Consider the following 16,634-nt stretch of genomic DNA (forward strand, 5'->3'; position numbering starts at 1 on the left):
AATGGAATAATTGATGAAAGAAATTTTTAAAAATTCAAAAATTTGCCTAAACAAATTACGTGAAATGACATCAAACTAAATTACCATCCTTGAAATGGCATTGTGTACTCAAATCGAGTTTTGGTAGAAGTAGAAGCTCATGTAATAAGCTTCAGCGAGGAGAAAATGGTAGGGAAGAGAGGGTTAGAAAGGTCCAAAGGACAGTTGGAGTTGCGATGCGATAGTAGAAACGGATTACTCGAGCGTGTTACCGCGTTGTTAGTCAGTTACGTCACGCCCCACAGGTATACGTGCCTCGGGACACCAACGAGAATGCGTTTTCGTGGGAAGCATCGTTCTAAGCCCCCCATCAAATCATCTCCCAATGCTAGTTTCCCTAGTCTTCGAATTGTCACATCGTTCCCCATCAATAAAATGAATATCAAATTTTTATTCATTCGGCCAATTTCTGAACCTGTCGGAATAACAGAATGGACAGCTCCATTCGAGAGTCAGAGGAATTTCCCATTCTAAACACTTCCAGATAATTCAATTGCCTGCAGTAGTTTCTCAACTATTCGCACTTCGTTTTACAAGAGGAATTCATTTTTAATTTGAGTTGTTTCAAATGTTGAGTCTCGTCCGAGTAATTTGTGAGCGACTGTCACTTCAATTCTAATGTCGCAAAAATAGATTTGGTTTCTGTTTCAATGAAAGTAATGACGTAGAACTTGAACTTCTACTTTTCGATAGCAATATCATCAGAATTTTCCCGAGGAATCGAATGCAGAAATGCTTCCCCTGCATTCCATAATTTATGAGTAATTTGTGAGCAATCGACAATCATCTGGAATTACCCTGGTGAAATACTAAATATCTAAAATTGTTGGTTCGTTACCCGGTATTGTATCCAAGGAATTCACCAGTTATTACTCACCCAATCGGAGTACTTGAGAAGACCAAAGGGTACCGACTGGTGCTATTACTCTAGCATCAATTGACTGTCGACCACGCGCACTGACTCAAACTATCTTTCGCGAATATATATATGGATGGACACCCGAGAGAGGTCGAACTGGTGGACGCAGAGTGCAGAGGACTAAAGTGGATTACATATTGCTGGCTACCATACCCTCCCACACACTACACTTAGCCTCTCTCTCTCTATCCCAGGTAAATCGAATCACCCTACGGGGCTAACCCCCAACGAGGTTAACTCTCCCGCCATTCCTACCATGACCAATTCACCTTGTCGTCGTTTAACTCTGTGCTACCAAAGTCTGGTACATTCATTTTACATTTTTCAGATTAAACTGTTGCACTTTTTAAGCTCGAAAATCACAAGTGCCTGAATATTTTCTTCTATCCCTAATGGTCCGATAATGAATTGAATTGAATGGAATTGAATTGAATTGACGGATCACATTGACAATATTTCATTTGTAAAAATATAGAAACCAGTGGAATCGCTCATAAGCTGCTCACAAATGCTCATAACGTTTCACGTCACATCAATTACATACTGTTTACTAGTTTTTTTTTATCAATCGATTGTTAACAAAAGACTAGCATTTGTCGTGAAACACCAGGCCATTTGCTTGGTATCCTGTCGTTGGAATGGTGGTGGTGGGGGGGGGGATATATCTCCAAAGGATATCCGTGAGCCACGGGATTTCTACGGGATGTTACCGAGCGACAGGTAATCCAACGGAAGATAGAAGGAGGAGAAGGGATGAGTGAAAAGGGTGAGGAGGGGGAAGGACACAGCCAACTGGGTCGAGTGCGATAAGGGTTAATCTAAGGGTTCGCGAAACAACGGTTAATTTCTACCACTGACCCGCCTCTAACTACTCGTTAACGCTACAGTGATATTATTATGTTCCGGAAGAGAAAAAAGAAAGGGTAAATAAGATGAGGGGGTGGAGAGGGTGGAAGGGAAATGGAAAGCAATGTAATTAGTCCGGACAAAAGGGAAATTAAAGAAATTATCATCATTTTGTTATTTTTAATCAAGAAAATCTTCAGGGCTTTCTTTTATTTCGTTGCTCAATGTATTTTGTAACAATTGAAATTCTTCACTGCTGGGAAAATTCGTATAATTTTTCTTCTAATTTGTTATTTCTCTCTCGTCTCGTCAATTCTTGGAACTCTGCGATAAATTCCAGACATTCTGGAGGCAGAAGTGGGAGGAGTGAGGTGGGGATGTATACTGGGGAATCCCACTATGACGATGCAACAACTATCCGAGTAACTAAGACCCCGAGGAATTTCTAGACTACGATAACGATATTATTATGAAGTAAACGGGAGAAAAATGGAGGTACGGAGAGGACGGAAAAAACTTTTCCTTCAGAATTATCGTTTATTTTAATCATGAAAATGAGTTTAAGTCAATGGAGCGGTAAATTTTCACGATATAGCAGATTGAATGCTTTGTAAATGCGGAAAATTTTGTTGTTATAATATCTTTCGAAGTTATGGACTAAAATAGTGTGTTAATCAGTCACATATAACAAATACAGTTGAGTACTCGGGGAAATATCGGAGATGAAAGTTAACTAGACAATGTAAAGGTATGAATGGAATTACTGTCGATCTTCTGTCTAACTTTTCTCATTCAGCACTGACTCATTCTCAGAGTCACTCATTTCAGTTATTTTTTTTTCGTTAGTCAGCATTATTTTACTGCTCCAGAACTCATTCGTCATTCTATGAACAAACGCCCACAAGACTTTAGAGTTTGGCCTTGTGACGTGATTTTGAGACTTTGCTGTTTCTTCGCAATCAAATATTTTGAGGAATTTTCAAAATATTAGAAAAAATCAAACCCATAAACCCATGAGTTTTCATCTGCCCTTTTTATTGTCATTCACTGTCTTCGTGACAGCCCATACCATAATTTCAAAGTGTCAATTTTTTTCCTCTTCCACAAAAAAAATTCTCTCTTCATATAAAATAGAAAATTCAGGTTGAATTGTCATGTCGTTTCACCGCCCAGTGAAAATATTATTTCGATTCTCTCCATCTTTTGAAACGATGGGAGAAAAAGTGAGAATTGGGAGACCAGTTCGTTCGTTTTCTCAAACAAGTTCCATACTTGATCGGTTGGCTCGAACTTTAGATTACGCCTTGGCCTCCAACCTCTTGCCTTTTCCACCCCGAGTCTCGCCTTCCCTTCTCCACTAGGTAACCCCCTTCCCGTCCTCTTTTCTCGTGTGCATAGGTCCTTTGTCGTGGTACGAAATGAAAAGAGACGTCGGTGTCGAAAGTTTGGAATGAGAAGGTAAAAAAGAAGAAAAAGGAGGTGAGCGAGAGGGAACCACCTATTGGTGGTAGTAGAAAGGGGTACGAGGGGGATTGGCGGTTGAAAAAAGAATCCCTGGTTTTGAGTGCACCAACACCGGAGTTTCAATGGGAAAAAAAAGGACTTATTGACGAAAGAGCACCCCAGGGTGTCCATTCAAAGGAACAAAAACGATAGCGGGATTATTCAAATTGATGATTGAATCTTGAAAATGATCTGAACGAAGTTACTTTCATTGACATATATCTGACAGTTATAACATTTCCCATTAACTAAAACAACTTTTCCATCTTTTCAAGTACTGGAAAGTTGGTAAAATAATCGGAAAATTTCGTTCTCAGCAAAACTTGAGTGGAAATTCCATCGGAGGTAGGAAAACACCCGATAAACATTTACGAATATTTACTGAGCCGCCGTAACGATGACTAGAGTGAGTGGGTGAAAGAGGGTGAGAGGGGGTTAGTCGTTGATGGGGTGGGAGACGCGCGTGCTGGCATAATAAAGCGCTCGAATTCCAGTTTGGGTTCAGAGATGAAGAGAAAGATGAAGAAGGACAGAAATTCACGGAATATCCTGTTGCAAGAGAAGGACGCAACAGACAAGGCATTTTCACTTGTGAGTTCTCGTTATACTCAAGGAAGAAGGAAGGAGTAAGTGGGGAGGGTAGCTGTACCAACAGAAGAAGCACACGAATACGACAGGGGAACGTCGTCGGCATCCGTACGGTAAAATACTAGCTGAACAAAATTGTTGTATAACCTAAACCCCTCAGTTCACCTCTCAAAACTATTTTCCCGAGTGTTTCGTAAACTATGTCGGTGGTAAAATCGCCTACGGGATGCATAGCTGGGTAAAACTGGCGATGTCAGACACCCACGGACGTCTCAATTATTTTTCAGACATAATTAAATGCTCGGGTGGCATCTGAAGATTTTTTAATATATTCGCGTCTCAAATTATCCCTCGAGTTTCATCACACTATTTGATAAACGTCAGTTCAGAGAGATCTAACTGATGAGATGAAACTATGAAACCGAGATAGTTCGCTCACAATCGCATACCTCGGAGAATATTCAGGCAAAACGAAGTGTTCATGTGTCAAAATAATGACAAAACTCGTCTTGAGATAGTGAAATAAGTCACCTGCATTTATCCTTAGTCATCTGTCTGCGTAGATGGATTCTAGATTAGTTAACAAGTTAGATATTCAAGAAGCCTTCACCCAACTGATGGAATTCAATGTTTAACAGACGTTTCATCCAAAATTGATCGGCTGTAGACTGCAGAGAGACTACAGTTGAACACATAACAATGTAAACCATAAAATTTCCGTGATGAACTCGGTGGATTCGTGTTTATTATTGGATTCATCATGGATCCTGCGACGGTTATCATGAATGAATATATCAGGTCTTCGTGCATGAATCATAAATCCAATCCAATTCTCGTGCAATTTTCTCTACACGAGGGATCTCCACTTGAACAGTTCCTAAAATACATTCAGACCTGAACATTTTAATGGATCATTCAATCATTCGTTCGCCATGATTTTTAAAAATCCGATCATCCAGAATAATCAGTTTTTCGGAAATAGCGAATGGGGGTTGAAAAGGAGGTAAGAGACCTCTCGAGAAAATACACTCCACGATCTATCGACTGATGGTATACTAGTTTAGGCGATTGGATGGGGTGGAGTTAGGGGTGGGAGTACAGGGATTAGTCGACCACTGTACTAAATTGGGTTTCGGTATAGTCCATGATAAAAACGTTTTATCTTGATGAGGACAGTGGTGTATTGTTGCGGTAGAAGGAATGGGGATTAATTCCAAGTAAAAAGTAAAAAAGGAAAAAAAAAATAGATAAAATTGGGGAAACATGGGCGGGATCAGGAGGGACTAGAGAGCCATGAACAAGATGGAAAAAGTTCCTCGGCGGATAATTCCAATTACTTCATTTGGAATTAGTCAAATTAATCTATTAAAAAGTTTTTGAGAATGGGGAATGAAAAATAGAGAAATCATTTGAACTTTTAATTAATTGATTGGAATATTACGATCAACTGAATAATTTATAATTGAGGTGGTTCCCACTCTAGAATAAACTGAAAGAATCTAGTGGATACAAACAAAAACTTTATTTGTTTTTCTTTTTTTTTTTTGTTGAAGACTGTACATTTCTCGCTTTAGGCTACTTTTATCCCAGTGGGTATTTGCCCAATGGAGGAATAAAACTTTCACACTCGCCAGGCGCAAGCACACGCTTCCTCCACTCGACCAAGTGTGGGAGAGACCTGAAGATGAGAGGGATGAATTCAAGCAAAGGGTAAAGTGAGAGAGAAATTGAAGGAAGGGAGACGTTGGGTGCTGTGGCGCGTGGGATTTTCTTGTTTAAAAAAGAGAAAAGGAGGGAAGAAATTTTTTCGCTCATCCTCTATACTTGGGTATCCTCGAAGAAAATCAGTCTGAGCCCGTCTAAGCCGAGAAAAGAAGTTGAGAGGAGTCGGCCTTTGACCTCCTTTTATTTCTCATTTCTTTTCTCGCTTTCTTTTACCCCTATTTTCATACATTTTATTTTTTATTTGAGAGATGGTTTTTTCACGAGTTTTACCTTTGTGGGAGAGGGGGAATAGGATTACCGGAGAAGTGTCGGTGTGACATTAGTGGAGGTGATTCCTTTGGAGAGGTAGCAATCGTTTGATAAAAAAAAAATTATACAGGTAACCACCAACTACCCCCTCCCCCCAACTGTACAGGAAAACTCAAATTTTTTTTGTTCTGCTCACAATCACTCACAATCGAATTTCCTTGCGAGTTTTCAAGCAAAACTAATTTTCCACCTCTTCAAATATTTGTATATCTGTCCTCTTGAATAGCTGAAGCACCACCGCACCTCCATCTCAACCCCAAAAATTCAAATAATGAAAATCGAATAATTCTCGAATAATTTGGATTTATATACCCGTTTCTTCATCAATTATTTACCGACGTTTCATCGATTTTCAATAAATATTCATTTTCCAACCCCTCGTAAATAGAAAGAAAATTCCACCACTAAATTGAACGGAGTAGCATCAACATTTTCAGCCTGTCGTAGAAACGAAATATGTTACTCCAGAGGGAGGTTTGCTTTTGGATGGTAGAGCAAAAGAGGTTGAAAAATATATTTTGCATCCCCTGTTTCTCAGCTCAACCCACCGGAAGGCGAGTGTATCTCCTCCACCGAGGAAGTTTCCGTTCCCCGGTGGGATCGACGTGTCTTTCCCTCTTCTCACCGGTATAAAAAAAAAAAAAAAAAAAATACAAAAACCAAAATGTCTTCAAGACGCCACGAGCGTTACTGTGGGTATCGACTCGACGTTGAGACGGCTTCGTATTCAACTCCTGTCCTTTGGAACTCGATCCGGAAGTGACGTGACGACCCTCCGCCTCTGTGCGCTTTCAATCAGTCGCAAAATGTTATTTTTTTTTGTTTGTTTTTACAATGAAAAAATTTTTTTTCCGAATATATTATTATCTTTTATTGGTTGATGAAAAAACCACCAATAATGTCATTGTTGTAGGTAAAAAGGGATTTCATTAGATGGACCGGAGTGATTTATTCAAGGGCCGAAAAGCCATCGCTCTCTTTGTCACGGGCGTTCGCTTGCATTCGAATTTATATTCAAATAGGCGACTAGATTAACTGGTCCACTCCTCTTTCGTACACCCGTTCTTTATACATGTATATATATGAATGTCATTGCTGCACGTCTAGCATATTCTTCTCATTTACACCCCCTCACCCCTTTTGTAATTTTGAATATTCTCAGCTCAACGAAATTCAACTTTTTCGACAAAACGAATTTCCCAGAAATATGCTTTTGACCTGAAAATTTCATCAAAACGATTTCTTTGACGTCAACTTCATTCGAATATCAAACGCTCAACGAGATTTATCCATTTTTCGGCGGGTAAAATTTTAATTTCTAAATTGTATCCGCTGTTCTCCATTGGGAGCATAAAATGACTAACGTCATACGTATTATTTTTTTTTTATTTATTTCTTTCTCATGAAAGAATTTATTCTGATTTTTCTCTGAATGTACGAAGCTTTAAGGGGGAAGGAAAATTTTCTCGGCATTTCGTCGGCGGTAAGGGTTGACACGTTTATCGGTACAAAATCGTGCCGTTCAATTTCACGGGCCGAAGAGTCCACCCCAAGAGGAAAACGAGAGATATCGCTGCTTGAAAAATCCACGCCTCGCTGGGATAAAAATGGACAAAAAGTTGATAAAAAAAATATGTCTGCAGCATTGCAATATTTTTCGTATCAAATTTTTCACCCCATTTTATATATCCCTCTTGCATAAAAAAATTTGCTCATTAAAGAACGAGAAAAAAAAATCTGATATACCCTGTCACAGGGGAATTGATTTTTCCGAGTCTAAAAATTTAGCTTTCATGGAATGAATTCATCACTGTGGTCTAATGGTACGGGGTGAGTTATTGATTGAGTCGAGAGGTGTAAAAGGTCATTAGGGCTCCCTAATTAACCCTACGTCTCCCACGAACACTCGCCCGGAAATTATCTTTGCTGGCTCACTGCTCGTAACCGTACACAGGTGGTAATGTTCCAATTGTTTTCCGATACAGATCATTTTTCAGTGCACCTCTCAGCATGAACAATCTTCATCATCATTTTCCCCCAAAACTATTAAAACTGGGTCAAATGATCTATCATCAGAAAGCATTTTCCCTGAACAAACTAATCCCTGATATTTTCCCTGAATTTGTTGCAACAAAATTTTTTTCTCAACCTCTCAAAATTCGTCAACTCAACTCTCAATACACCCCACCAACCCCTTGTGGCGCCCTTCTGTATGGCATCTTAAATTCCATATTATCAGATTAAAATTACGAAAAACTTATGACCCAAAAATTCACGAGGGTAAAATTCGTCTAAAACACTCGAATAATCCGTTCATTGTATTCGCCGTATGGCACCGGCCTCTGGCCCACTCGACCGGATCTTTCAACCTTCATTGCCGGTATAACAGAGCAGAGTTAGCCATTTCCCCTCACCCTTTCCCACCCCTCACTCTCTCTCTTTCCATCACCATTTTCCACACTCTCTCGCAATCCTACAAATAGTCGTCAGTAGGTGAGACCCCGGGGTTTAGCATCCAAATGGTGGCAATTTGGAGCAGGTGATAAAGGTGATAAAGGTGACACAGTGGTTGCCGAGAGCACACTCTGAGTGTGTAGTGTGTTCCGAGGATACTGGAGAGACGCTGGGTAACACGTATATACTAAAACCCCTTTCGCTTCAAACTCTACAACAGGGGGTTTGGGAATGGAGAAAGAGGGAAAGGTGGAAAATCTGGTGAGGGTCGAGGTGGGAATGAGAGAGGGTGAGTACAGGGTGAGAGTGGCGCGAGCCGAGACCACCCGTCGAGGTGCTAAGCCTCTAAATAGCTACCCCCCTTTGCACCAAGAGAGAGTGCCGGTTGGCTTCCTACCCTTGGTTACCAACTGTCATGAGGGATGAATTCCACTTTTTTTTATTTCTCCATTTTTTTTTTCAAATGATTGTTCCCACTTTACAGGGAACTTTGGAATAACATGTGGAGAAGTTTTGGATCATTGGATTCAAATTATCATAATTATTTTAATTATGGGGGGGAGGGGGTAGTTGTAGTTTGATGTGTACTTCAGTGGAAAATTTTGAGAGATAAATGTTGGTATTTGGGGTTTCCTGGTTGGTGATAATTTGGTGAAAATAATTCTTGGAAGAACTGGGTTGTGATATAAAGGGGCTTATCAAGTCATTCAAGCATTGGCAGCAAAAAATAATTCAACAAAAAATATGGAAGTTTACCCATTAGCCGAAATGGGTAAAAAAATTGCTGTATCTTCATTTCGAGTCACTCCAACCGCTCTCTCAGGACTGTCCCAACTCTCTCCCAACATTTAGCAGTTAAAAACGAGGAAAAAAAAAGGTAAACAGAGGTAGAGGGGAAGTAGATAACACCGGGTGAAATGTGCACGGGCATTATTTTTCACGGTAAATGTGGCGTAATAGAAAAAATTGTACAGAGTTATCCCCCGGCGAGATGGACGCTCATCTCCGTCGACCTTTTTTTTATTTTATCTTCTTTTCCCAAACCATGGAAAACAAAAAATAAAATAGCAAGAATGACGGAATAATGCCAGCATAGATAGGAGTGAGAGTACGAAGGCAATAAGTGAATATAAAAATTCAACTGTGTATACGCCAAGTTTGTCAGGGAATGTAAAATCCAAAAAAATATGTTGAAGTTCTCCGAGAAATCGAGAGGCAAATGTACAAAGGTGGGAGGGGAGAGGTTTAAAAAATAACTCTTTATTACGAATTTCTCGGTGATGAGACACATAATTCGATACGATAGGATACATCAAACAATTTAATGACATGTACACTGAGTGTTGAAATTCTGTGCTCACGAAATTTCATGTGAAAAACCTCATAGACAGAGTGAAATCTCTCTCACTTCCATTCATCTAAAAATCGAGTGGAAAACTGTGGCCGAAAGCGATACCTCCTGAAAAGCCGTCGGAGGAAAATCCAAAAAATCGAATAAAAACCATCAGAGACCACCGACCGCATCACTAAATAAAAGCGTAAAAAATCGGGGGGGGGGAAGGGGGGTTAGAAATAGATAGAGAAAAAACAGAACGAGTGAGAAAAAAAAATGAATAAAATTCGGTGAATAGGGGAAAAATATAAAGAAAGGAAATAAAAATCGGGTGGATGAACGTGGCATGCAGGGTTTGCCGAGTGGTTGCGGCGCCGGTGGTTCCTCTGGTGCAGACGTACCACCCCTGTGGGGGCTAGAAGTGTATGTAGGTGAAAATAGGATAGTGGATGAAGGGGTAGGTAGAGGGTGGGAGTGGACTTTTAAAATGTATCGCTACCAATATAACGCTCAGAGGGTTTAAAAAAAAAACACACACACAGTTGAACTTCTCTTTCTGGCAGCTGACCATGGGGAACGTTAAAAATTGTAGCGGAGTACCACCATTCTCCCTTCGTGGTGGATTCCGGGAAATGCGAAAATTAAAATAAACGAATGGACGAGAGGTATCAAACAAAAGAATTAAAAGAATGGAGTTAAATACGAGGAGTTGAATTCTCCGAGAATTTTTGAGGTTTTTTACACGGTTGTACCGAAGGAACGTTGGCTGACACGTGTAATATCTCAGATTGTCATGACAGATTGGAAATCTAATTTTGTGAAATAGTGAGTATTTTTTCAAGAGCTAAAAATCGCCCAGAACCGCTCACAAGTGAATATATACATAATAAATGAATCAAACCGAAGTTTTAACCGCTCCAAATTTTTATAACTCTCCTGCCTTCAACCCCACCCCCAAGCCCTGTTGGCATCCGCCAAAAAAATATAAAAAATAAAAAAAATACGCTCCCATATGAAAGGTTGACAGGGTCGCGTCATCCTTAACCCGTCATCCTCAACCGTAAAAATAAAATCAAGATTATGGTATCTAAAAGTCCACTGTATTCGTCGATGTTAAAAGACTTAACGGATGTTACCCTGAAGGTGAAAAAAAAAATGTACGTAGGACGCCCTGACTCCTCTATGGAATATCATGCATATCGATATCGGTTTCAGGCGGATATCGAGTTTTCGTCGCGAAGCACTATTCCACCGCCCCTCTCCTATTCTATCGTCTCTCTCCACCCCCTCGCCCCCCCAGTTCCTCTCTTTATCCACCCCCTAAATGGTTCGGGTGTCCCGGTGGATCTAATGCGCTTCCCCAGAGCCGAAACGAGATAAGGGCCGTAGTGGTACCTAGTGGCAAACCTGGTCGCCTAGGCAAACCATCGGAAGGGGCTGCATAGTGAGGGGGGAGGGGAGGGTTGAGGATAGTTGGCGAGACGTTTACTTGGCGACTCCTGGCATTATTGGCCCGTGCCAACTGCCCAGATAAATGTCCTTTCGACCTTTACCCCCTTTTCAGGAATCTCTGTCTCTGTTTAGGAGCGATGAGGGGGTGAATTTCATCTCTGTTTTAGTCGGTTTTGGGTGAATTTGCCGGGGTGTCTCACTTGGTTTGTGCTTTTCATCCTAGTGTCCGTAGGGTGAAACAGTTTGCACCATGTTTTGCAGTTTAGTTATGATGGAGGAGAATGGGATATTTGAATTTACGAATGAATGATTTTCATTGGTTGATCAATTGACGAATTTCATTGGGATTCAATCAACATTTTTATGTGACATGATTACCATTTTTCAAGTTGTAAAAGTAGAAAATGAAAAAGTTGCTTTCATCTTCAATTTCGTTTAATACGATCCTCGGGAAATAAGTCCAGAAGTACCTCAATATATATGACAAGACCTTCATACAGTACATATGGACCCTAGCCAGACGCATTGAAGGGTGTAACGGTCGAAAATGCCAGAGGAAGTGCGGTAGGAGGGGATAAAAGTGCTAAATGTGCAACTTCTGCTTGGTCAGAGTGGGGCAAGCGACGTCAGCAACGTTTCTTCGGATACTGGGGAGATAGGTAATGGAGCTAAATAAAATTTTCCTCAGACTCAAAAGGTGAGGGGATAAATATTCCATTTGTAAAAGTAAGTTCAATAAAGATTTTCCATCAGTGAAACCATTTTTTTTTTGTCATTTTTTTTTTATGCTGTGGAAAATCTCGGGAATTTCATTTCGCGGAAATTTGGAATTTGAGGAAACCATTAGTATACTGTATGAAATCGTTGTGCAGTGAAAAACCCGAAAGGGTAGGTGGGGGCTGAAAAGCGATGAAAACCGGTGAAGCGTATACGCAACGTAAATTGAAACAAATGGGAACTTATATGCATCGTGGGGCTTTTCCGTGAGAGTTTTACTGCCAGCTCATTTCATCTTTTTCCACTGGTGCACCGACACACAGTTTTATCGGCGGCATAACCGAGCTAGGGGCTGTTATTGTCACCTTACCTTTCGTATTTTATGTCTTTTGCATTTAAACAAATTTTTCCCGGAGAATTAATTGAATTATCGTGGTAATTGATGGACATTTATCATTCGTCGAGGTGTAAATATTCACAGATTGCTCGTAGACACATATATCCAGACTCACTCAGGCAAAATGACATTTTGACTTCCCTCAAATATTCCCCACCCTTCACCCTCCAGATTCTCCAGACTCAATGTTGAAAACGCTCTAAAAAACATTCGAGATTTTTTTTTTCTTTTCATTATCGAGTTCACAACTCTCAGCTTTCCGTACCCAATAGTTTCCCGGTAAATTCAATGTTAAACGACAAAGGAAAAAGCACAATTATTCATGACAAAATAATTGTCCCACCGATGGCGTTTATCTATTCATTCATTCCCGTCGGTGATTCATTAATTCATCGTAGAGTTGTTTTCCTTCTCTTCCTGAAAAGTATAGGTCGAATTTTCCCCTCCAAAAAGTTTTCCCCTGGAAAACAATAGCCCAGGGATGGCCCGGAGTGCTCCAGGGGGCGGGTATTTCCTGTCTGCGCGTCTCTCGACTCATTCCACTTTCTCATAGACTCGACCTCTTTTCTACGGACACCGAAAACTCTCGGCGTCTGTTCGACGCCGATAGCAACTTTACATCCATAGATGATAGTTTAAAATGTTCTTTCTGTCAATCTACCGTATTTTTATTCTTTACCTTTTACTCTTCGTTTATTCCTTCATTCGTATCCTTCGCAGAAGTCGGTGGGAATGATTATTTTTTTTTTTCTACCGCTGAGTAAATGTAAGGATTACGAATGGAAGGCCGAGAAAAAGTTGGTCACATAAATTATTCGAAATTAATTGAATTTTTCTTTAATTCATTAGAAAAAAAATTAATTAGTTCACAAGCCAGCATTGATTTGCCATATCAGAGGTAGCAGTTACCACTGTGGTAACGGCCTGAAAGGGGAAAAGCTTTGTGATACCGAGTAGGTTATAGACTACTGAGAGGTGGTAGACGCAGTAGTGAAAGGGGGAGGTGGGCCGAGGGTAGCCAAGTTTGTCAAAGTAATTCGAGCTTTCATCGCACCCGATTCCGGTCACGTACTTCCGACGCTCTTGTCCTTACTCCTTATTATCCCCCATATCCTCGCCCGCGTGATAACCGGTCCGCCTCCTGGTAACACTCACACCCATTTCTCTATTTCTCCTCTCCCATCCTTATTCTCACCAATTGAACAAAGGACTTACCTCATACCATGAGAACCGTATGATCGTAATGCCAAGTGTAATGATAATAATTCAACATTATATCACAGATTCATACGGTTTTATTACATCAAACAGATTTCACGTCCATACGAATTTGGGGGGGGACTGGATAAATGAAATTTCATTGCTCAAAGAATTTTATAAAATACTCACGATCAGATACTTGAGATCCTGATGAGTTGGAATTTATTTGGAAATGGTGTCAATGAACGTAAAACATTTTAATGGTTTGATGAGCCAATCAAATGGCTAACAGTGAGAAATTGGCGAGATTACGGAGGCCAAATGAAGTTTTCATCTCTCAGGCTCATCAATCTACCTTAAAAAATCATCACGCTGTTGCCATTGTTCATTTTGCAAGTGAACAAAATTATCGACAATCGAATATTGGTCATTAAGTCCTCAAAAAAATTTCATGGGTCTCTGACAATTGTTTATGATCGGCTATTTCTCGAACTACTGAAGATCAATGAAGTTTTGACGTCTCAAAATGTTCAGGACTCTTCAACTATAATTCCCCTCCGCCCACGCCACTGACCCCCTCCACCCCTTGCCCATAAAATTCATAAGTTTTCCGTATCTACCATCATCAAATTCTTCACGGATACAAAACGCCATCGCTTTACGACTTCTTAAAATCACTCCTGATGATGCAGAAAAAGTAATCGACGCGTAAAAAGTCTCCCATTCGTGGTAGATAATAATTTTACGGTTAACGCGCAAGTAGAGCGACTCCCTCACCCCAACACACCCCCCTTTTAACCTTTTCTTTATACTACAGATGTATACATATAACCCGCCTGAAAAAAATGTTTTTTTTTTTCCTTCTTCCTCCCTCATCCCTTCTTCGTGGATTTTTCGCCTTTTTGTTTGAAGAGAGCGGGAAAAAGGAGGGGACTTTCGAAGCTTTATTAACCGCAGCAGCCACGGCACGTCCCGGTGGATTTCCGCGTCGGCGAGCGAGTAAAATTTCATCCCTTCTCTACTCTCTATATAACACCAGTGCAACCTGGGTATGAAAACCCCAGGCTGAACTCATACGCGTATACAGTCGCTTTTCTCACCAGCCTCGTGGTTGTACATTGAACAAGATTCCAGCCCGTTCTTATCATTTCTTATCAATAGTGCAATACATGGTGCCTTTTATTTCTATCTCCAGTAACAATTGCATAATAATTTCAGTTGAGCGTAATTTTTTTTTAATTCTGATGATTTATTAATTGATAAAAAAATTTCGGACAGGTTTCTCACGAAAATTAACTGGATTCCTCCCCAAAATTGAATTTTCCAGTGACTAAAACAGTCATTTGGCATAATCCCGGTGGCAGAAACTTTCTACTTATGTCCATTAATTTTTATATTCTGAAACTTCCCGGGAATGAATGAAAATAATTAAATTCATTGAGTTCTATGGGATTATGTTGAGAAGCTTGTAAAAATCCCGTTGGAATCCAGCTTATCTTTAATGACCCATGTACATGGAGTAAAGAGGGGTATGAGGTTGCATGGGGAAAATTCTATGTTGAGTATGAAATTTTAACGCCGAAGTGCGAGGGTGTGAAGGGGATTGAAAGAGGGAGAGAATGGCCAGCGTCAATCAGGATGATTGAGGGCTCCGACTGCGACGCATAACAATTTACTCTGAAATGACTGACAGCCATACGCACCACTCGCCCATAATCAATGCAGAGCAAACATTTTCGTGGATAAATCATTCAAATCTATTCAGAATTCAATTAAAAATATATTCACCGGGGAAATTATGATGGCATAATTTTTTCAAGGATAAATACTTGTAAAGTTATGACGATGTTGTCCAGTTGATGAATATGACAGTGAGTTACTTACCATTAACAACAGCTAAAATTCCAAAACAGATGATAATCGATCTGATCGACATTGTCCCGCGTCTCCAAGTTGTTGACTCCATAATCATCCGTTGGCCGGTGCAGCCCCTAACGAATTCATGGATGAGTTACGTCCCCCCCAAGCCCCCTCGGGGCTCTTGTAGATCTTTATAATCTCTCAATTGCCCACCCCCATCAACTGCAATACCACTCTCAACCAGAATTTTCCAGATTAATTGATAATTAAGCCTAATTGATTATCAGATGATCGAATTGAAGGCATTCGACGCTCGAGCTAAATCCCTTCCTCTCAAACCAATCCCCCTTTTTTCGTCGGGGATAAGCCAGAGAATCGAATCGGCTTTTACGAGTGTTACTGTTTTTTTTCTTCTCGTTTTTTCTCTTCCAAAACTCTTCTCAGATTTTCTACCTCTTTTCTCTGGATTTTTTTTTCACTCAGCTTTGCAACTTGACTTAAACTCCTTTCCACTTTTCAGATAAAAAAAAAAAATTGGAAAATAGGATTGAGTCTTGAATTTTTTATTCAGCTTTTGCAGTTCTTAGTAGATCACTTACATTTTCTTTTCACTGGAAAAATTTTTTGGTGTTGATAGGCTGGAGGATTTTCGCCATAAAAACAGACTAGTCGTCTATTATGAAAGAATATTTTTCAAAAAGAATAGCTAACGAACAATTATATAAATTTTTCAACTCTAAAAATTCGTAGAATTTTTTCTATTCAACCCCTGAGCTCTACCTCCCCATATTCCAAATAAATGAACTTGTCTAAAATTTCAATTTGTCTCTATTCTCATCCACCCCATCGAACAATTGGTGGGTGGATTTCATTTGTTCAAAAAAGCTCTCGAAAAATATCTCCTGTCAATTGTCAAAAATGAATGATGGGATTCATGAAATTGATGTGTTTCCAGCCAGAAAATTTTCCAGCCTTTCAACTACACATTGACCGTATCCGCGACATCCTTTTCACGAAGAACAAAAAAAATTGTAAATGAAAAACTGCAAAATATGAGCGTGAAAATACCGCCCCCCGAAAAACACTAGATTCTCCACTCACCAAATAAAAGAGAAAAAAAATGTCAAAATATTTGAAATAAATCGCGCGCGTAGCTGTGCCCTGGCTTTTCCAAGTCTCCGAGAAACAGTTCCGACCACGAGGAAATAGCAGCACGCACTGGAGCGACTATCTCGACTCGGAGAACACGTTTTTCGTCTCCCCACTCACCGTCACATCCCCATTTCGGGTAC

At 40.1% G+C, this 16,634-nt stretch overlaps 2 protein-coding genes across 6 annotated transcripts in view; one reads left to right on the forward strand and one right to left on the reverse strand.

Moving 5' to 3' along the window:
* The window catches only part of LOC135166598 (carbonic anhydrase-related protein 10), a 53,203-nt gene extending 36,617 nt beyond the window's left edge, over positions 1 to 16,586 (reverse strand). Inside the window, exons 1-3 of one of the 4 annotated variants that reach the window (XM_064129010.1) lie at positions 16,444 to 16,538; positions 15,942 to 16,015; positions 15,367 to 15,473 (exon numbers count right to left, since the gene is read on the reverse strand). In XM_064129010.1, the coding sequence (XP_063985080.1) occupies positions 15,367 to 15,473; positions 15,942 to 15,943 (109 nt within the window). In that variant the 5' untranslated portion in view covers positions 15,944 to 16,015; positions 16,444 to 16,538. Of the gene's footprint in view, positions 1 to 15,366; positions 16,016 to 16,410 lie in introns of all 4 variants that reach the window. The other 3 variants (XM_064129008.1, XM_064129009.1, XM_064129007.1) reach the window with 3 other exon arrangements.
* The window catches only part of LOC135166589 (uncharacterized), a 131,454-nt gene that overhangs the window by 67,159 nt on the left and 47,661 nt on the right, over positions 1 to 16,634 (forward strand). The window lies entirely within an intron of this gene.

Source organism: Diachasmimorpha longicaudata, chromosome 10, assembly GCF_034640455.1.
Source record: "Diachasmimorpha longicaudata isolate KC_UGA_2023 chromosome 10, iyDiaLong2, whole genome shotgun sequence".
In the NCBI taxonomy this organism is placed as follows: Eukaryota; Metazoa; Arthropoda; class Insecta; order Hymenoptera; family Braconidae; genus Diachasmimorpha; species Diachasmimorpha longicaudata.